The sequence below is a fragment of the Octopus bimaculoides genome, chromosome 3 (assembly GCF_046866305.1).
Source record: "Octopus bimaculoides isolate indiv1 chromosome 3, ASM4686630v1, whole genome shotgun sequence".
In the NCBI taxonomy this organism is placed as follows: domain Eukaryota; kingdom Metazoa; phylum Mollusca; class Cephalopoda; order Octopoda; family Octopodidae; genus Octopus; species Octopus bimaculoides.
In genome coordinates, this window is record NC_142930.1 from 21,149,595 (window position 1) to 21,172,079 (window position 22,485).

At 36.9% G+C, this 22,485-nt stretch overlaps 2 protein-coding genes across 3 annotated transcripts in view; one reads left to right on the forward strand and one right to left on the reverse strand.

Moving 5' to 3' along the window:
* Window positions 1-21,965, reverse strand: LOC106884085 (DDB1- and CUL4-associated factor 13). Its single transcript, XM_014935306.3, has 12 exons — window positions 21,631-21,965; window positions 21,010-21,209; window positions 19,440-19,547; window positions 17,615-17,701; window positions 14,395-14,550; window positions 10,464-10,541; window positions 8,857-8,939; window positions 7,365-7,432; window positions 5,886-5,982; window positions 5,129-5,264; window positions 2,724-2,887; window positions 1-284 (listed from the first exon to the last, which is right to left on the reverse strand). The coding sequence occupies exons 1-12, from the start codon at window positions 21,701-21,703 to the stop codon at window positions 203-205; spliced, it is 1,332 nt and encodes a 443-aa protein (XP_014790792.1). The 5' UTR covers window positions 21,704-21,965; the 3' UTR covers window positions 1-202.
* The window catches only part of LOC106884089 (GPI alpha-1,4-mannosyltransferase I, catalytic subunit), a 14,054-nt gene continuing 13,470 nt past the window's right edge, over window positions 21,902-22,485 (forward strand). Inside the window, exon 1 of one of the 2 annotated variants that reach the window (XM_014935309.3) lies at window positions 21,902-22,019. The gene's annotated coding sequence lies outside the window, so the exon portion shown is untranslated. The remainder of the gene's footprint in view (window positions 22,020-22,485) is intronic. The other variant, XM_089348670.1, reaches the window with a different exon arrangement.

Consider the following 22,485-nt stretch of genomic DNA (forward strand, 5'->3'; position numbering starts at 1 on the left):
TATGAGTAACAGAAAAACAGGTGTATGTTTATTAATAACTGAATGAGTTACACATGTTTACATCCATACCACACACACACACACACACACACACACACACACACTCTTGCATCAGCCTATACTTTCATTCTTTTCATCAGCTTATACATTCACTCCTTTTCACCCACCTATACATTCATTCTTCTTACACCCACCTCTACATTCACTCCTTTACATTCAAAACTACTTTTTCTCTGGTTGATTTTTCTTTTTCTGGTTTGGAATGAATCATCCTATGTTTCTCCCTGTAAAAAAGGAAAAAAATATAAAAACAGTCATCATATGTTCAAGATCTCTTCTGCAAATAATTTTCATTAACTTCATTTGAATATTTAATAAAGTATTTTTTATATATTGCTACAAAGACCAATCTATAAGAAGCAGGGGTTTAATAAATTGATCACAGTTTATGATTTTGGAGTGAAAAGAACAAAACCATTTTCTGTGAGATTTGAATTCAAACAGTAAAGGTATGAAACTGATTATTGTGTACGCTAATATTTTTGATAGTCCACTGATGATATGACAATAATTGTTTCTAACAAAGGCAAAAGTTCTCAGATACTTGGGAGGGAGGGAAAGAGTGAGTCACTAAAACTGCACACCCAATACTTGACTGCTAATTTATTCAATTGAACCTAATGAGTTGAAAGGCAAAGCTAACTTCACTGAAATTTGAACTCAAAAACACAGCCAGAGGAAATCATGCAATGAATTATGTCTGATGCTCTAAAAATCCTGTCATTCAACCACCCTGAATTGTTTCTTTCATTGGCACATGGAAAAACATTTGGCAGAGGAACAGCATGTGGTTAAGAAACTTGCTTCTCAGCCATAAGGTTTTATGTTTGGTCCCAGTGTGCAGCACCTTGGTCAAGTTTCTTCTAACTTAGCCCTGAGCCCACCCATGACATATATATCTGTATGTATATGTATATATGTATGTGTTTCTGTGTACTGTTGTCTAAACATCACATTACAGTTGTAAATATGTATCACCATTATACAAGTAAGGTTGTTTATTTCCAGTCTTCCATGAATAACATGTCTAGCCATGAGAAAATATTGCCTTGCTTTGAAGCAAGTGAAAGTTAGTGACAGGGAAAGAATCTAGCGGTCAAAAAAAATCTGCTTCAACAAATTCCACTTGACCCATGCAAGCATGGAGAAGTGGATGTTAAATCATGATGATGAGTCTGGCAGATAAAAATAGCACCAATATTTGAACAGGGTACTTTGCTTCATCAACCCCAGATGAATGAAAGGTAAAGTTAATCTTGGTGAGATTTGAACTCATGATGTATAAAAGATTAACTAAACACTATGAGGCATTCTGTTTAAAGCTCTAATGATTCTACCAGACCTGCAAATAACGATGTTAATAATCCAGTATAATCCTGGAAACAAAAAAGGAAATAAATAAAACAATAATTTCTTAATAACACAGGCTTCAGATTCAGAGATTTAGGGAAGTGCCACGTTGGAAGGAAAACTCATCACTAGCTGGGAATCATAATGGGACAGCAAACCTTTCCACCAAAAATTCACCACTTACAACAGCACCCTTTCAGGGTTTTATTATGTAGGCACACTGTATGAAATGAGTGGGGGTTTTAACCAACATCATAGCAATTCAACTGAAACACTTCTGCCAAGGAATTTCAAATGGACTGCAGCTGTTTTGCTGTCATGAACTCACAACAATTCATTCATTTTCTAGTTCCCCTTGGAGTATTAAAGATATCACTACATGTTCCCATATCAGGTAACATGTATCATCCCCATGTTGCATGAGCATGTATCATGTCATCTGTGACATGCAGAGAAAGACTTCAACTCAAAAATACCCCAAGCTAACAGAGTGTATTAATTTTAGACCTGTCACTTCAGTAAACTATTCTACTTTGAGAAACCCTCTTTTCAGTCATCCATTTTGGTAAAAATAACAACCAAATCTCCTTCAAAACACATTCTGCAATCTTAAAAACAAACGTGTTTTTCTTAAGCCTACGACCACACCATATATACCACCCCTTCTTTCTATGAGTAGAAAGGACTAAATTATTAAATGTGTCCTCATTTCAAATTAGTAAAGATATATTGGAGAAGGTATTTAGCTGCTATTACTATGACACCAAGTCACTCTTTTGTTGGCTTGAGGAGACACTGGATAATGTGTCTAAGTTTCACTGTGTCTGAGAGAATAAGGGGATGGTCACCTGGAATGTTTTTAATCATAGGTTTACTCAATCACTCCTGACCTGGTGTAAACAACAACTATTCCAGCTAAGCAGAGTGGGTTGTCAAGCAATATATATTTGACCTTTAACCCTTTGCAGATGGATTAAACACTGACAGTCTGTGCTGCAAATCAGTATTGGGCTGTTCAGTAACTACATAATTTTTCCCACAAAGAATTTTACATAGTATCTACAGATTCTTCTCAATGTGGTATATTTAAAAACACAGTGCTGCACAAAATGAGACATTGCACGGCCACATACACAGTAATTCAATGCAGTCCGTACCACTTCCCATCAGAAAGAGGTTAGTTAGAGCCATCCATTAATATAACATAACCCCTCTTCCTTTCATATCCAGAAGATGAATATTTAGTTTATTAAATAATATCTAGTTAAATAAACACATTAATGAATGGAAAAACTGTTAACAGTGATACATACTTTCGTTTCTCAGATTCCTTCATAGTTTTAATTTCTTTACGAGCCCTGTAGATGAATTTTGGTACATGTCGATGTCGAGATATTCTCTTTATTTCTGGATGATGACCAAACTTCTCCTTTAGCTTCTCATTATAATTAAAGGCAGCTTTTTCTCTTGGTTTCAACTAATGACATGAAAATAAAACAAAATAATTACATTAATTCAAAACAGATATTTGAAGCTCAGACACTAAGCATTGGATGGGGAACTAAAAAGCCACAAATTACAGCTTTCTCCACCTATGAACTGACGAATCCATCACACTCTTATCTCATAATCTTTGGTCACCTGTCATGAAAGCCAACTCAAATCAATTCTACTGTCAAATAAGGTCAGTCTGGAAAGATAGGGAAAACTTTCAGGAAGTGGAAATCATATACCACTAAGAGATGAAACTAAACCAGACATTAAATACAAATCTACTATATAAAAGTATGAACAATCTCTGAATATTTCTCAAAACTCTAAATGTCTAAAACTACCCTTGACCAATGAGAAGCAGTAAACAACTCACTTTCAAATCACATCCAACTATCTTAAGACAAAAAAGAGCAGATAATGTAATCTTAGATACATTGGACCTGAATCAAAAACGAAATGAACATGACCTCTGCGCATAGACCTGCTCAATAGGACTCAATTGGAGTTAAATAACGGCGGCTGTCAAAATGGAGTTACGATTCCTACATCCTTTTACATAGACAAGTTTAGATTTATTCAGCAACATGAAGACATTTTTTAGAATACTGCAAGAATTATCTCCCTTCAATCCTAAATGCCTACTTTCTTTTTAATGATGAATACATTTTTTCACTTAATCAGAAATGTGTAGCAGGGCTCATAACCTTCACAAGCCCTTACAAGCTAATGAAATTGATTTGGTTGTTATACAGATTGAATATCCGTAAATTAACGTCTATAGAAAAAATGTGGGCCAGGGGAGATTCCAGTAGGTAGCTGCTGTGAGGAGTAATTATTGCTGGGCTTGGAGGCTAAGACAGTATAGCAGATGAGATAGATATATTGGACAAAGAGAAGAAACAACAAATTCGTCAGTCAGAGGTCATAGAAAATTAGAGAGTCTTTGCCAATTAGTTTGAATGTCCTTTGTTTAGGATGTGGTCTAGGATATTTGTATGCATAACAGTAGCAGCATGTCAGAGCAGGACTTTATTGAGGGTTAGCAACTGATCACAGCTCAGGTATTTTATGACACTGAAGTAGGAAAACTAATTTAGAGATGAATTCTGTACATTATTTACCTTGGACACATATCCGTCCAAGGTAAATAATGTACAGAATTCATCTCTAAAATGTAGAACAGCATAATCTAGCTTTAGCTGTTATCTGTGTTAAGCCACTAGATAATCATCATTTCAATATCCATTTTTCCATGCTTGCATGGGTTAAATTTACATTTATAAAAACAAGGCACAGGCATGGCTGTGTGGTTAAGATGCTCACCTCACAACCATCTAGTTTCAAGTTCCATCCTGCTACACAATGTCTTGGATAAGTGTTTACTATAGGCTCATGCTGACTAACACTTCATGAGTGAAATTTGGCAGATGAAAACTGCATGGAAACCCATCATGCTTGTGAGTGTGCATGTAAGTTTGTCAACACCATTTTAGTAACAGAGTTCATTTAGATCTCCCATAAAACAATACAATCTGTAGCTCAACAGTTTTACAAGAAGATCAATAGAATAAAAATACCTTACATGAAAAAGCAATAAAAGTTGGTCACAAAAATGACTTCTGGACAGCATTACCTCAATAAATCTTGTCCAATCCTTGCCAGTATGAAAAAAGAGAACAACAAGAAATGCCCCGACAAAAAGCAAATCATCATCATCATTTCATGTTTGCTTTCCATGTTGGCATGAGTTAGACGGTTTGACTGGAGCTGATAAGCTGGAGAGCTGCACCCGGTTCCAATCTGATTTGACATGGTTTCTATGGCTGGATGCTCTTCCTAATGCCAACCACTCCAAGAGTATAATGGGTGCGTTTTACATGCCATTTATATGACACCAATGATGGCCATGACTACGATTTCATGGGTGCCATTTACATGACACTGGCATCAGTCACAACTACAGTTTGACTTGGTTTGATGAATCTGCTCAAGCGCAGTGCATTGCCAAACGTCTGTCACTTGCCATTGCTTCCATGAGGTCCAAGATGAATTTTTAAAAAATAAAAATCACCAAACCCATGTTAGCATGAGCAAATGAATGCAAAGAAGGAACAGCATAAAATCAAATCACAGACATAAACAATACATGATACTTGAAATAGTGTAACCAAAACGAAAATGTATTCCCCAAAAACGAGAAATCATTAAAAAGAACTTTACTCACTGGACCAAGTTTCTCTGATGCTTGTGCTTTCCAAATTCTTATATTCATCTCATCTGAGCCAGAGAGGATGTATTTATTATCCAAAGACCATTGAACCTGCTGTACCCTCTGCATTCTTTTAGTAAAGTAGACTTCTCTGGAATAAAAAAAAAAACACATGAATACTTAATAGAAGAAATACAATGGTAGGAACCGACAGCACTCAACAGAATGGTAATCTATTGTAAAGAGCACCAAAAGTTAGTGCTAATGATGCACAACACCTAATAGACCAGTCATCATAGCTGTAAATTAGTACTATGTAAAGATATGAACATTACCACTTCCGTCAGCAGAGTTGTAGGTGGTCTGCTTAATAAGGTGACATGTAAAGAAGCATAGTATTTAGAATTAGGTTAGAAATTCAGAAAAAAGTTATACATCTAATTGACAACTTCTCTTAAACTTCACTGATCTTACTGTAGAACTAAATAGTTCACAATTTAGTAGCAGGAAGGGCACACAACATATACCTACTCCAACATGCATCTTACAATTACAAACATGGAGAGAGAGATAACGAAACATTTACACTGCATAATTATTAGAGCTCAGAGTATAAAGTATATTATTTCAGATTTCCAAAATAATATTCTGAATCAGTGTCATGGAATGCTTTTGGTTACTTTTTAGGCACAAGATATAAAATAACATTTTTTTAAAATCAATGAGATCCCTCACCTCATAAAATCTGATATCTGATCTCCCCTGTACTCACCTACTGTGACCCATGTTGCAGGCAAAAATTCGAATACATTTGTCCCATCCAGCTGAGACAAACTCACGTCCAGTTGGGCAGTAGTCAACATCAATTACTGTAACAAATAAAAAGAAAATAGTGAACATTTAAGTCCTAGTAACACAGTTCGGCAGATACATTTGATTAACTTTACACCAATCCTCTGTACAGTTTTAACACTGCAAACACCTTGATTCACTAGGCTAGCACTCCTACTATCACTCATATTTCAGTTCTACCGTTATCACGAGGACAATGCTGGTTACCGTTTGCCACTGGGTCAATGGCTAGTTCACTGTTTATAATGGCAATAGGGACAAGGAAGCCTTTGTGCAACAAACAGCATAAACACCACAGAGTATCTTTTTTACCTTTTGGTTCAAATCTTTATTTGTTAATTAGTTTTCTTACTGACATTTACATTGGCTACCTTTAAACATACTTGCCTAAGGCACCATTCAGTGGGATTGAAGCAAGAACCACAAGGTTGCAAAATACTTCCCCAAAATTCCAAAATTATCCTTATTGCTACTCTTCTTTCCAACCTTTATCATTGCAACAGTTCAAATTAGATACCAACTACTCAAGGTTATTCCCAGCACAAGTCAATAAAACAATTTTAGTCCAACCAATTTTACAGTAGTAAATAATTCTACATTCAATGGCAGTATCTATAAACATTGAGTTGCACTGGACTCACCAATGTTAGTAAAACAATACAAAATATTAACCTCATAGATAGCTGTCGATATTGAATCAATATAATAAATTGTGGCTGTTCTCATGATCATGATAGAAAAAGGATGCTATCAAGACATCCTTGCTAAATTTCCTGCTACAATTAGTTTACGCTTTCATCTTGATAAATTTTAGCATAAAATAATCCATACTCTGCAAACAGAACAAAATCACATATGGCAGAGACATCAGGAAATGTGTTAATGGCCAAGATAACTCTTACAGGCTCAATCAATTTAATTGTAGGTAGGAACCATGGATAGATACTGAACACCACAGTAACCAGTTAGAAGTATTAGATAAATGTTTCCTTAGATTGCTACGCTGAGCACAGCCCTTTTGGTAATGGGAAGTTCCTTCTGCATTCAACCTCAGAACAGAGTCTATCTAATTGTTTCATTTAATCTTGTCCACGAGTCCTCACACTTATAAACCCACAATGATCAGGCATCCACAACCAAATTTAACACCTAGAGACTCTGTTAGAACAAGGATTCAGTTTCATAAACTGTTCATAGCTGAGTTGAAGAAATGATGAAGGCACTAACATGATTCAAAGTAGTGATCTGACACAGAAACATTACAACACCAAACTATACACCATCCCAATAAATCTGTAGTTTCCTGCTGAGAGAAACGACAAATGGAATAACAATTATCAAGTTATGGACCTCCTTTTTGTGTCAGTCAAGGAAACAAGTCTATATACAAAGGACCTACCAGCATTTACATGGTCTATATGGATGTTGGTTGGTTTAGATAGATTCCTCATGTCAAAACTGTACAAACTGAAATGAGACATAAACACATTACTAAGATTTTGTTCAACTTGCACCCACAAACGCACTCATCATCATCATCACCACCACCACTTAACATTCACTTTTCCATGCTTGTATGGGACAGATAGAATAGGCAAATTTTTTACAGCCCAATACCCTTCCTGTTATCAACACTCATTCTCTTCCCGCCATTTCAAAATGTAAGCACGTGGATTGTTGTGACTTTTTTCCTCCATCTTCCTTTCTCTTGGACTTTCCTCCGTCTCCTGTTTCTAAGTAAGCTAGACAGACATGTCTTTACAGTAAAGTGGAAAGGAACAACCCCACTTATATTACAATGTTGCTCGTTTACAACCATCCCAGGATGTCTAGACAAGAGTAAACACACACATAACACACACATATATATATATATATATATACACAGGTTTGTTTCAATTTCCATCCACCAAATCCACTTTCAAGACTTTGGTCACCCCAGGGTTATAGGGCTTTCCTATAAGTAGGTTATCTCCCTTGGCTAGGCGGCGCTCCATGTAGATAATTAAACTTCCGGAGGCTACCCACGCCATTGTTATTGTTTTACGTCTTATCATGGATATAAAGCAGCTTGATGATTCAGCTATCGAAGTACTTACTGTGCCTGAGTTAAAGAAATATTTAAGATTATATGGACAGTATGTTACTGGAAGAAAGGCGGACTTGACTGAAAGGTTGAAAGGAATAAAAATTCTGTCGATGAAGAATGTCAACAAAGTAAATTCATCGGACGATAAGTCTGAAGTATCGGACGATACTTCAGACAGGAATAAGCAGAAGCTTATATCTCCTCTCGGTGAAGTATTGCCTGATCTAAAGATCTTTTTAAGTTGCCGAATTTCACAGATAATGACATAATTACCTCGTGCTACGGATGAAAGCAAAGCAACAGTTAAGGAGTGGCATATTTTACCACGACAGACACGTACACAGCATCGAATACCACGATGTGAGTGAAAGCTGCTCTCACTGTATTGTCCGGTGTCTGGTAATCCCTTCAATACCGACATCAAACCAAAAAAAGAATCCTGATCACAGAGTGTGGGTAATTATGTCAAAGGTCACTGTCAATGTGCATTCAGCTGATTGCAACTGTTAAAGCAAGTCACTGAGCATGCGTACATGTCATACGGGAGAGTTCCAATCAGGGGTGGATAACACCTTATAGGAAAGCCCTATAGTGGAAGACATTTACCTAAGGTGTTGGGTAAAAATTTAAAAACAACAAAAAAATAACATGCACCTCATAAAAATTACTTGATAATAAAATCAATGGCTGAGGAAATGAAATAATGCTTCTAACATTACAACAGTCCTTATCTTTGGAAGAAGAGATTAAATAAAGATGGCAATGATAATTTGTAAACTTGATTGGTATACTTGCTACTTACTTGTAATCTTCATTAGCAACTGTAAAAACAAAAGGTTCCATGGGGTTCCAGGCTAAGGCATTTGATTTTAGTTGAAGCAAAACCTGCAATCATTAGATCAGAAAAGTTAGACACTGCCCAATAATGAAATTTCTTTTTGATGTTGTTGTTGCTGTCGTTTAGCTCCAGGTCAGTTCTGACTGAGTAGATCTATGATCAAAGTCTTTCCAGCTACGACCATCCCAATACTCAATGCTAGTGTACTGAGAGAAAAGTTAGGCATAAGAATAATTAGATGTAATGTGCAAGAGAGAAAACTGTGATGGTTCGGTGATGTGCTGGGTATGGACAAGGGTAGTTGCATATAGCAGCAGTGATCACTTTAAGTGGATGGAACTTGTGGAAGAAGGAGACCCAGGAATACATAGGATGCAGTATTGAAGGCTGATCTCAAGATGCTGAGCCTTACAAAGAAGATGACAAAGGACCAAGATATTTGGTGCCTTACTGTGCTTGAGAAGATCCCTTCACTATGACAGAACTGATGTCCTAAGACCACCTTGGTAAATGCTTGTCCATGCAGGGGTTCTGCCCCATCAAGATTTTCTCCAACATCTCAATCCATAACACTCATCACTTCTTTATCTCAGGTATCATTTGACCTCTATAATCACCTAGGAGCAGAATAGGGACATACTACACCCACTTCCTTTCATTATCTTCCTCTTTGCTATACTCCATGCTTAACACTTCTTTTATCTGCTACCACTTCCAATGCATTCACATATCTAACATAATTCACACCCCACCTCCTGAACCGCTCCTATATCTTTTACCATCAATTACTAGTCACCACTATCCCATCTGTAACCATCTCTCCTTACAGTCTTATGAAATTTTTCCCTCTGTCCCCACTGCCCACTCATCCAGTCCAATCCTTTGTACAACTTCACTTATATTCATCCCCGAGTGTTCCTTGAGGGTATGTCCTGACACATATCTACCACCATCTCTCTCACTATCTCCATCTTTATGTTTCTTTCAAGTTTCTCTTTCAATCCCTTCTTTTCCAACAAGGATATCCTTGTATCTTTTCTGCAGCAAGACATCTACCTCTATCACTTTATTATCCTTTTAACCTCTCATCAACTGGCACAAAGCCATCTCCCTCTCAGACAAGTTACTTGGTGACACCACCAGTACTGGTGCCATAAACAAAGGACCCAGTATACTCTGCAAAATGGCTGGCATTAGAAAGGGCATCCAGCTGTAAAAGCCATGCCAAAACAGACAATAGAACTTGGCACGGTCCTCTGGTTTGCAAGCTCTTGTCAAACTGTTCAACTCATGATAACATGGGAAAAACATTAAATAATGGTGATGATGCCCTTTCTCTCTCTAACTGGTACATGCTTTTCAAGAGAAGGATCTATTCTACATATCTTTGGAAGCACAAAGCCATACACATACAAGTATGAATTGAGGAGAATGGAGAGGCAGCAGTACATAGTCATACATATATATATTATACATACAAATAAATGTTAAAACATATATGTACATATATATTGCCTAGAAGCTTAAAATCTAAATATCGCACATCATCTCAGAGAACAGCAATACCTTACCTTTCTCAGTGGGGCTGTCCCTCTCATATCATAGAGAATAATCGATCTATCACAAGCTGTTGCTCCAAGAAGGTGATGCTGGAAATAAAAATTAAGAAAATTCAATAAGCTGTTTCCCACCAGATTATTTTCAGTAATTACAATATAGAATGGGTTTAACTCAGTGTACATTCTTAGAAAGACATAAGACCAGAGATTCAGTTGTGGTGGGAGCATGTTGTTGGCATTCCATCACTTATGGCGTCGAGGGTTTCAGTTGATCCAATCAATGGAACAGCCTGCTCATGAAATTAACGTGCAAGTGGCTGAGCACTCCACAGACACGTGTACCCTTAACGTAGTTCTCAGGGATATTCAGTGTGACAAGGCTGACTCTTTGAATTACAGGCACAACAGAAACAGGACGTAAGAGTGAGAGAAAGTTGTGGTGGAAGAGTACAGCAGGGTTCGCCACCATCCCCTGCCGGAGCCTCGTGGAGCTTTAGGTGTTTTCGTTCAATAAACACCCACAACGCCCGGTCTGGGAATCGAAACCGCGATCCTATGACCGCGAGTCTGCTGCCCTAACCACTGGGCCATTGCGCCTCCGCAGAGGTTGGAGCATATGACTATACTAATCCCCAATACTTGACTGGGACTTATTTTATTGACCCCCAGATGTTAAACAGCCAAGTCAACCATAGAAAGATTTCAGTTCGAAACACAGATGCAAACTACTAGAAAAACTTTTTTGTGTAACACTTAACTGATTCTATCCTTCTATCCACTGTACTAAGTTATGGTCCAATTGTAATTTAGATTTAATTCTTTAGTTACCAAACTGCCCAATACCACACGAAACTTTACATGGGCCTATTATTATCAACCCATCAATAATTAGCATATATATTGAGGTGGTGAGGCAAGACCTTCGTACATTGGGCCTCACCGAGGCGATGACTACTGACCGAGACCTTTGGAAATGTGCTGTGCGTGAGAAGACCCGGCAAGCCAAGTAAGATCGTTGCCAGTGCCCCTGGACTGGTTCTTGTGCGGGTGGCACATGAGATGCACCATTTTGAGCGTGGCCGTTGCCAGTACCACCTGACTGGCTCCCGTAGGATTTTCGAGCGAGATCGTTGCCAGTGCCCCTGGACTGACTTGTGCGGGTGGCACATAAAAGACACCATTTCGAGCGTGGCCGTTTTCGTGCGGGTGACACGTAAAAGCACCCACTACACTCTCTGAGTGGTTGGCGTTAGGAAGGGCATCCAGCTGTAGAAACTCTGCCAAATTAAACTGGAGCCTGGTGTTGCCATCCGGTTTCACCAGACCTCAGTCAAATCGTCCAACCCATGCTAGCATGGAAAGCGGACGTTAAACGATGATGATGATGATGATGATTTAAAAGATAATATTAATATAAATTTCATTACTGTGTTAGAGCTAATGAGATTTCACTAGATAAATTCTTCCAGTACACTGTCCAACATTTTATAATATGAAATTTGATTTCTGAATGTCCAAATCATTACAGTTATCTTTCCTGTAACTTTTTACACTTAAAGCAAAAGGATGCCAGTTTCACATTCAAAGTAGCAGCAAATCGAAATGTCTTTGGTCAATAAGTGTTATTTCCTATCTAAAGATCAAAGGAAATGACTACTATTCTCTTTGAACTTTGCTTTTGTGACATGGACATCAATGTTTTGAAACTGACCTATTTTCCATTACATTTCAGACAGATTCAATGCTGAGTTGCTGAAGCAAAAATATCATTATAGCAAATATTCAGCTCAATACCATAGATTTACCTTAACCACTTCAGCACATTCCTTAGTGGCTGACAATATGTGCATCTGTGATCAAGAGCAGGAGTAGTGGGGGAATATCATAGCCATGTGTTGAGAAGGATTCTTCAATGTTTGAATAAATGTAACAAAAGCAAAATCTGAAAGAAATATTAGCCATTTTTCATACTTTCTAGGAGTAAGCAAATGGAAAATAACAGTTGCTACCCAAGGACAAAAATTGTATTACAGTGTAAATCAATATGAACAATTTTTCTATATTACAATTCTGTTACAAATATCTCAGTTAAATATTACCTGAAAAACCAATTTTATATGTTGATATCTTGTAATTTTACAGTCTAACAAATTTACCAGTTTTTATCAAAAATCCTGTTGCTAAAATCCTAAAATTTCTGTAAATTTTGTTCCAAATACCAATATTCACATATCAATAAATGAAGAAGTTAAAATTGTTTTAAATGAAACATGTCTAAGTTCTAGATTCTTTTGGAATTTAATTGAAAAACAGAGTGAATGTATCTAATTAGTTAGAAATATAGTAGTAAAATAAGTTAAGAGAAACCTTTGTTGACTCATTCAGTATTGGGGTTATTTCTTGATTGCATTTCCCCAGTCAGTTGTGCTTTCATCACTACCATTTTAACTATTAGAAGGAGTCCTTTTTTATATCACACTTCTGGAACATAGTGGGATATTAAGATATCAGACTATTAGTCACGAGTTCAAACTTGATACAGCAATTGGGTGCCTCAAGAAAGGCAAATTATTTTGGTAGCTTTCTGTTTGGATGTAGTTTGAACTTAAGACCATGTGATAAATAGTCTAGCATGTTGTCCAGTGAGCCATGAAGTTTCTTGAAAACTTCATAACAAATACACATGGCTGTGTGGTAAGAAGCTTGCTTACCAACCACATGGTTCCAAGTCCAGTCTCACTGCATGGCACCTTGGGCAAGTGTCTTCTACTATAGCCTTGGGCTGACCAAAGCCTTGTGAGCGGATTTGGTAGCTGGAAACTGAAAGAGGCCCGTAGTATATACATATACATGAGGTTTTTTCAAGCAAGATCGTTGCCAGTGCCCCTGGACTGGCTCTTGTGCTGGTGACACATGAAATTTCTTCGAGCGAGATCGATGCCAGTGCCCCTGAACTGGCTCTTGTGTGGGGTTCTGGGATTTTTTGAGCGGGATCGTTGCTGGTGCCCCTGGGCTGGCTCTTGTGCGGGTGACACATGAGGTTTCTCAAGCGAGATGAGCATGGCCTTTGCCAGTACCGCCTGACTGGCCTTCGTGCGGGTGACACGTAAAAGCACCCACTACGCTCTCTGAGTGGTTGGCTTTAGGAAGGGCATCCAGCTGTAGAAACACTGCCAAATCAGATTGGAGCCTGGTGTAGCCATCTGGTTTCACCAGTCCTCAGTCAAATCGTCCAACCCATGCAAGCATGGAAAGTGGACGTTAAACGACGACGACAATACGTACAGACATATATATATATATATATATATATATATACCACCTGACTGGCCTTTGTAGGGTTTTCGAGCGAGATCGTTGCCAGTGCCCCTGGACTGGCTCTTGTGCGGGTGGCACATAAAAGACACCATTTCGAGCGTGGCCGTTTTCGTGCAGGTGACACGTAAAAGCACCCACTACACTCTCTGAGTGGTTGGCGTTAAGAAGGGCATCCAGCTGTAGAAACTCTGCCAAATCAGATTGGAGCCTGGTGTTGCCATCCGGTTTCACCAGTCCTCAGTCAAATCGTCCAACCCATGCTAGCATGGAAGGCGGACGTTAAACGATGATGATGATGATGATATATATATATATATATATATGCATATATTTATGTGTGTGTGTGTGTGTGTCTTTGTTTCTGAGTTCATCCATCCATCACCACTTGACAACCAGTGTGGGTGTTTACATCCCTGTAACATTGCGGTTCGGCAAAAAGAGACTGATAGAATAAGTAATAGGCTTTAAAAAATAAATCCTGGAGTCAACTTGTTCAACTGGTGCTCCAGCATGGCCTCAGTCAAATGATAGAAACAAGTAAGAGAATAAATGGCCACAGCTCTTGAGTAGAAACTAATAAAAGAAAGAGTATATATAAAATTGAGACAGTAAAAAACGAAATTACCTCAACTGGGTTGAATTTTAATGACTGGACACTATCAACGCCCCAGCTGTATGAACGGATAGGCTCTGCCCGTGATTCATCCCAGATGTCAACCTGTTCTCCACAAGTAGCAAAGATATCGTCTTTCCAATGATGATCAATGGCATGAAAGAGAGTCTGGAAACAAGAAAATAATTAACTTAACATGCAATATAACTAGAGAAGACATCAGTAGAAAGTTTGAGATGTTCAAATGCACAGACAATATTGTAAGACAAAATGAGATCTAAAATTTGACGAAACTGGTAGTAGTCTTCTTGAATCCTCGTATGAGTTAATTGCTGATGACATATATCATTAGTACTTCCATGGACTTCAGATTTTATCTAATACAATTTGTATCATGAAAATAAGGTTACTTGATCATATTAAAATTTCCTATCTCTCTCTTTATTGAAAATATGAGGCAACATAAGGACAGTGCTAGTCATGCACATACTCGGCTAAGTAGCATGTCATACTCATTCACTGGTGTAGCAGTATCGTCTTCCCCTGCCATAAAAGGGCAAGAATTACCCAACAAAGAAGAAATTATACAGTGATGGAACAAATTATGAAAGTAATAAAAATAGTTTTAGGAAAAGAACCAGCTTTGATCAGTTTGAATATATGGCAAGCTAGAGTACCACTGATGAGAAAAAACAGAGACATTCTTAGCTAAGAGCAAAATACTATACCTAACACTTATTGATCTTCATAGAGTACTGTACTTTGTATCTTGATGGTTGCTTAGAAAACTAGGTATAGATGTATCGTTTGTGAGATTCAAACAAGGCATGTTAGCAAGGTAAAAATTGGCAATAAACTCAGGAACAAATTTAGCATGTAGACAAATGTCCGCCAGAGTTCGATTATCAACCTCCTCTTGCTTCTTATAGTTCTCTAGGCTAAAAGAGGAGTTTAAGACCAGCTGCCTATCTGAAAACATTGTATGTTGATCTGATTCTTATAGCTAGCTCATTTGAAGACCTAGAGAAAAAATTTCAAACTAAGAAGTAAAGCCTAGAATCAAGAGACTCCAAAGCAAAACTGACAAAAATAAAAGTTTTAGTTAGCAAGAAAGCAAATGTTCCCTTCTTATCCAGGCTGTAGATAGGAATTCCATACAGTGTATGAACACAAATTATGGCTGCACAAGAATAGTAGTGGAATCACAGATTGGATGACAGAGAAAAAAAAAATCTACATATATGGAAGCTGCACAGTAGTAGTTAGCACTCAGAGCTCCTGTGAGTGACTGCATTAAGAGGTGAGATGATGTGTTGGAAAAGACATGTTCAATCAATGGTAGAGTGGAAAAACAAACGTAAGGCTGATTCTTTAGATTTCTGCCCCATCTTATCCACGGATGATGAACATTTCCTGACAGTTTAATAATTTTTTCTACTATTAGCACAAGGCTTGAAATTTTAAGAGAGTGGAGCTAATCAATCACATCGGTCCCAGTGCTCAGCTGATACTTATTTTTATCAATAACGAAGGAAAAGGCAAAGTCGATCCGGGCAGAATTTGAACTTAGACGTAAAGACGACGAAATGCTGCTAAGCATTTTGTCTGATATGTTAACAATTCAGATAGCTCGTCAAAACAAACTTAACTGATGAACAGGCGAAGAACCTAATAAGGGAGACAACTCAGGTTACAGTTTCATTTTCTAAGTAGTCAATCCTAAACATTGATAATGGAGTTATTTGTACTTGTCTTGGAGACTGACTTGATCCGAGATCGAGTGTTGTTAGCTTTATTTCTTGATAGTATCGTAAATGATAAAAAAAATTTTCATCTATTATTTGGTCATAGATAATTCTACTGCACCTGGAATTATATCAGCGACCAAGTCGTAGATGTAGGATAACACTTTATGATGTACTATAACAAGAATAAATAAATAGGCGCAGGAGTGGCTGTGTGGTAAGAAGCTTGCTTCCCAACCACATGGTTCCAAGTTCAGTTCCATTGAAAAACTGGAAAAAGCCCGCCGTATATGTGTGCGTGTGTGTGCGCGCGCGCGTATTTGTTTGTTCCTCTGCCATCGCTTGACAACCAATGTTGATGTGTTTACGTCCCTGTAACTTAGCGGTTCAGCAAAAGACACCGATAGAATAAGTACTCGGCTTACAAAAATAAGACCTGGGATCGATTTGTTTGAATAAGGGTGGTGCTCCAGCGTGGCTACACTCAAATGACTGAAACAAAAGAACGGCATACAGACTACTTCAACTGACAATACTAATAAAAATATGAGCCAACTAGGGGACCACTAGACAAACTGATTAAAAACAACGACGAAATGCCGCTACGCAAACTTAACTGATGAACAAGTGAAGAACCTAATAAGGGAGACAACTCAGGTTACAGCTTCAGTCAATTCTAAACATCAGTCTTAGGAAAAGGAAAGACACGGATGCACATATGTAATTAAGATTTGATCAACTGTGATCATATGTTTGTTTGGTCAGAGCTGGCATGAGAATAAAGACCAAGATATACTGACAATAAAATGCGGAAATATAATTTAATATTTTATAAGTGATTATGCCAGCACTATAGGTTAAAAAATACTATAACCACTAATATAGTGAGGTGTAATAATAATTATCACTAGTATTGAACACTGTATATTTTGGACAAGGCAATCAACAATTTATTACATAATTGAGGCAATGCCTCAGTTATGTAATAAAACTGAAGCAGCTGTATGGCTAAGGAGATTATTATGCAACTGTATGGTTTGGGATTCATTCTTGCAGTATGGCATTTTGGGTAAGAATCTTCTGCCAAAGCACTGGGTTAAGAAATAGCTTGTCAGTAGATTTTGGAAGAAGCAAACTTGTATGTGCATGTGTTTTACCAATTCATATTGGTAAGGAAACTGAAAATGTGGCATTTTACAAATAAAATCCTTTGCAGTGAGTTAGTCCCTTGTCACTCCAGTGCATTAGAAATTCAGTAAAAAAAGTAACCTGTAACCAACATTGCTATTGTCCACAAATTGCAATATAGAATAAATAAGAACTGACTCAGTGGTTGTATAAATGACTAGGGAGATATGACAGCAGTGATGGTGGTTGTTGTGCTAACAGGAAATGTTAGGAAAATATAAGCAACACATCTTATTTGTGGATCATTATCTGAAAGGAGGATGGGTAATTCATCAAACTGTAGATGTATATCTACATACTTGTCCTAGAATAACATTGGTAGGGTCTTCTTCAATGTGAAATTCTTCATCTACATTCCACTGCTTGATTGTCTTGTCTCTTCCACACTGTTAATGAAAACAATTCAAAGAGAAAAGTAAAACAGACATTATGAAGTTATGATTTTCTGTAATATTAGTGAGAAATGCAAATGAAGTGAAATATTTCCACTCAATTCACATAGCAATTTTACTTCTTATACTGCACTTACATACATTTTAAATATAATGGTTTTTGTTCTTTAAAATGATAATCACAGCACAATTTGAACTTATAATGATGAGACTAAATACTACAATACATTTATCAGGTATTCTACTAATTCAACTATTTCGAATAACACCCTATTTTTTAACGAAATGATTTTGGAAGCTGTAATTAAATACTCAAATTACTTGTTGAATAAGCTTAATTGGGGAAAAAGGACTAGGCACATTGTTGAAGTAAGTGGTTGTAGTCAATCAAATGAACCCTAGAATATGATTTGGACCATGGAATGCTTTAATATTTATATAAGAATATCACTTGCCAGATAGTTGGTGTAAAACTATAGACTGATATTACTTTTTGTAAAATTAATACAAACAAATAAAAGTATGTATATTTAAAACCTGATCACAAGTATAAGCATGGCTGTGCAATTAAGACATTTGCTTTGCAACTATGAGGTTCCAGGTTCAATCCCACTGCACAGCGCTTTAAGCAAGTATCATCTACTATAGTCTCAAGTTGACAAATACTTGTGAGTGAAGTTTGGTAGGCAAAAATTGAGCAGAAGACCATTGTATATAAATGTATGAATTTTGTCTCTGTCTTTTATACAGCTTTAAAAACTTGTGCCATTTATACTTAGTCCCTTTGTTGTTTAATTTGGTGATCTGATCAATAAAACATGTACTAGTGTTGATGATTACTTAAAACCCTTCAAGGGTTCAGTGACTGAAACAACTAAAAAAATATAAATCCATAAATTATAATTCTATTTCCTTCAATTCACACTTTATTGTGAAACATAAGAATTTACTTTACCATTGTTTTATTTTTTTATCTAAATATTTATTTTACCACAGTTGATTACACAGAACAATTGGAAAATTCCTACATTTGTATCTGAACTGTTGGAGCAACTCTATGCTGTCAGTTACATCTAAACTATAATAGTTATGGACCCATCACATATACATATAAATCAGAAGCCTCCAAATGGTTGTTCAACCTGCAAAAAAAAAAGCAATAAATATCCATCAAATAACCTTAGTCTTTTAAATACTGTTGGCACTCCATCACTTATGACGATGAGGGTTCCAGTTGATCCGATCAACAGAACAGCCTGCTTGTGAAATTAACGTGCAAGTGGCTGAGCACTCCACAGACACGTGTACCCTTAACGTAGTTCTCAGGGGATATTCAGTGTGACGAGGCTGACCCTTTGAATTACAGGCACAACAGAAACAGGAAGTAAGAGTGAGAGAAAGTTGTGGTGGAAGAGTACAGCAGGGTTCGCCACCATCCCCTGCCGGAGCCTCGTGGAGCTTTAGGTGTTTCAGCTCAATGAACACTTACAACGCGCGGTCTGGGAATCGAAACCGCGAGTCCACTGCCCTAACCACTGGGCCATTGCATCTCCACAGTCTTTTAAATAAGGTAGGACACATTGAACAATGTGGTGTTAGATATCCTGTATCAGAAAATAAAACTGGATGGCCACAGATGGAACGCATTTCAATACAGATCAGAAAGATCAGATTGGAGCTAGGACTAAACAACTTACAATGAGAAAAAATATGGTATAGAAAAGTGACTTACAGTGAAAAAATATTTCCCTTTAGGATGAAAGCAAATGCTGTTAACAACTCCAGTATGGGCCTGCACTGTTGATATAGATTTTCTTGTGGGTAAATTCCATACTTTTACCTAAGCAACAAAGGAAGAGAAAACATTTTATTTGATGAGTACACAGGAAGAAGCCCCCTGCCAGCAGAGACATCTTGTCCTTGTATATACTGTGTTTATGACAGGAATCATGACAAGCTGACAGTCTCCATGTTAGACATCTCTAATCACTGGGTGAAGTCAATATTAGTTCATGGTGCCATGGTTTTATTAATTCTAGTTAGTTCAACCGATTCTATGTTAATATTGACACATCATAAATTTCCATAATGAAGACACTTAACTCTTGTAGATTCTGCCACTTACCAAAAGATAAATATTTATAGTTAGATACAAGATACAACTGTTCTTAGAGGTAACAAGGGTAACAAATAATTCTAGAGCCTTATCTTTAGCATAAATGAGTCTGGTGTAGGGCAATACAATATATATGTTGCATAATTATGGCACATAAATTGATAAATATTTTCAAATTTACATAATCTGACAGAATACGAAGGCAACATTGCAAATGATAGTTGATTCTTTGATGTGTTAATTAAAAGTGTATATTTCAACAGGAAGAACTCTGCTTAGAGCCATCCAACAAAAGCCATGTATCAAACTTAAGAATTCACCTCATGATGCACAAATTGTTAAATTTTGCAATCAACTAAGAACTGTCTGGGACTCTGATGGATCATCAAACTCATCCTGTAATGGCACACAGACGGACCCAGCCTACCACTGGGACCACCAACTCAACACATTCCATTACTATAATCACTTTGTCCCCACCCTTCTCCTTTTCCCTAATTCCTGACATTACTCTTCCTTTTCTCCTTTACTGCTACCCAACTATTCCTTCTCTCTGTTACCATCGTCTTTTGTAAGGTGATTTCCAAACTGTCCAGGTGCCACATAAAGCATAGGGTACGACCGTCCGATCGACGACTACCCTACATAGTAGTCTGGACCCCCTTGGGGTATGAGGGTCACCGCGCTAGCTAGTCGTGAGTGGTCGATCCTATTATTTTTAAATTTCAAACTTCATTTGTTTTCTATTTTGATAAATTCTCTCTGTTGAAAATTATATTTTTATATTTTAAATAATTTGCAATTTCAGGAAATATGTTTTTATATTAAATTTGTGTTTTCTACTCACGACTAGCTAGCGCGGACGCGCGAACTTTCGAGTAATAGATAGATAGAGAGAGAGAGAGACAGACAGAAGACAGACAGATAGCTCGCTCCGGCCAGTCATGGTATTAGCTGTCAGTAGCCAAAGAATCGACAGGCCCAGCAACAGGCAGACAGATACTTCACTAGCAGTGAGCACTTTCACTTCTGACAGCTAATAGCATGATAGTGCCGAATCCTGTCGTGGTAATCATATCAAAAACGAGATACTGGAGCAAGAGGAGATCCTTCTGTCGAACACTCTTATTCATAACGGCGTGGAAAACAGACATAAAATAATGGTAATGATGATGAATCAACCTACCTCTCCATCATGAGCTCCCGACAATAAAGTAGATAACGATGTTGGATGTTTCTTCAAAACACTGAGACCATCTTTATGTCCTTCGAGACAACCGATGAAAGGCTTGGCAAAAGTTCGTTCCAGTTTAGTAGCATTCAAAGCACGAACATATTCGCGTGATGCTTCAAAAGGATGGAATTTTGGATCAAAATTTCTGGCAACTGAAATGAAGTAATGGAAGAAATAAAAGTTGATGGGAGAATCAAGAAACAAACGATCTAATTCTGTAAAGTAATAGGAATGAAGAAACAGTAACTAAGGATTAACAAGCACATTTTCAAATATAAGGACAAGTGCTATTTAGTGAACACTTGCGTGAATATTTTATTGTTCGTATAGAAATTTTTTAAAATTCATTTTTGCAGAATAGTAACAAAATTTAGTAAAACATGTAGTCTTGTGGTTTATTAATTTCTAATAGACTTATCACGTTATGAATAAATTCTCATCTTAGTAGCAAAAGACTCTTTTGTTGAAAACTAGAATCAACAAATTCAGTTATATTGTTATTTCTAATTGCCAAAAAGAACATTTTGTAAATAGATATTCAAAACGTTTATCTGAATTAATGCATTTAAATACCTTTGCGTATATCATCTTTTGTTTCTCGAAGATGATCATCTGGATTTCGACTCAATAGTTTAATTTTCATCATTATTTATACCATTCCATGTGCTTCCACCAGCAGGTAACGGTGTAGAATTTAACGTTGTCCAGTTAGGAAAAATATATACTGCGATATTGTAAACTAAGAGCTATACGCAAAAGAAAAATGTAAACTTTTCTTGATTTCTCAAAAGTAATAAATAATAATTATTTCTGAGAATCATTTATTTAGATTATTATTTTTGGGATTCTTTTCTAACTTGATTTATAGGTTCCATATAAACTATTCTTTCAAAAGTAGATATTATCGTTATACACCGCTTTCATATCAACTTCCGGTGTTTGAAATATTTGCTTGCTGCTCGGTAAGATGAATTTGTCACCTTTTCATTCATTCAAGATACGTACTCTATCTTTTATTGATATATATCTTTCGTTATATTCTTGCTTAGTTATATTTTTGTGTCATATCTCTATTTGTTTTTGATTAGGAGCAATACCTTTATTTTTTATAAGATTCATACATTCTTTATTATTACAGCGTTCCTCTGGAAACTTCTGTTAATGTTTTTTTTTTCCTACGGACAGATTTACAAATCTGTAGGTTAAAAATCGAAATATGATTTCTGAACATAAAGATCTAAACTAAATACTGCAATGCATTTTGTCCCGCGCTGTATAGATTACCTTAATTAATGTCCATTGTAACTTTGCTTAAATTGATTGAGTGAAGTCATAGAAAGTAGACTCAACTAGCGTTGTTGAGACATTTTACAACGGAGAGAAACCGTTGAAGTTGTACATGTTTTAAGCATGTTTCCAGGGTACACG

Excerpts from the sequence above, each read along its gene's own strand:
- LOC106884085 (XM_014935306.3), bottom strand. The coding sequence starts at position 21,703 with ATGATGAAAATTAAACTATTGAGTCGAAATCCAGATGATCATCTTCGA. Across the intron at positions 14,551-17,614 it reads CCAATGTTATTCTAGGACAA|ACTCTCTTTCATGCCATTGA; the intron begins GTATGTAGATAT and ends TCTTGTTTCCAG. Across the intron at positions 8,940-10,463 it reads GGACAGCCCCACTGAGAAAG|GTTTTGCTTCAACTAAAATC; the intron begins GTAAGGTATTGC and ends TAATGATTGCAG.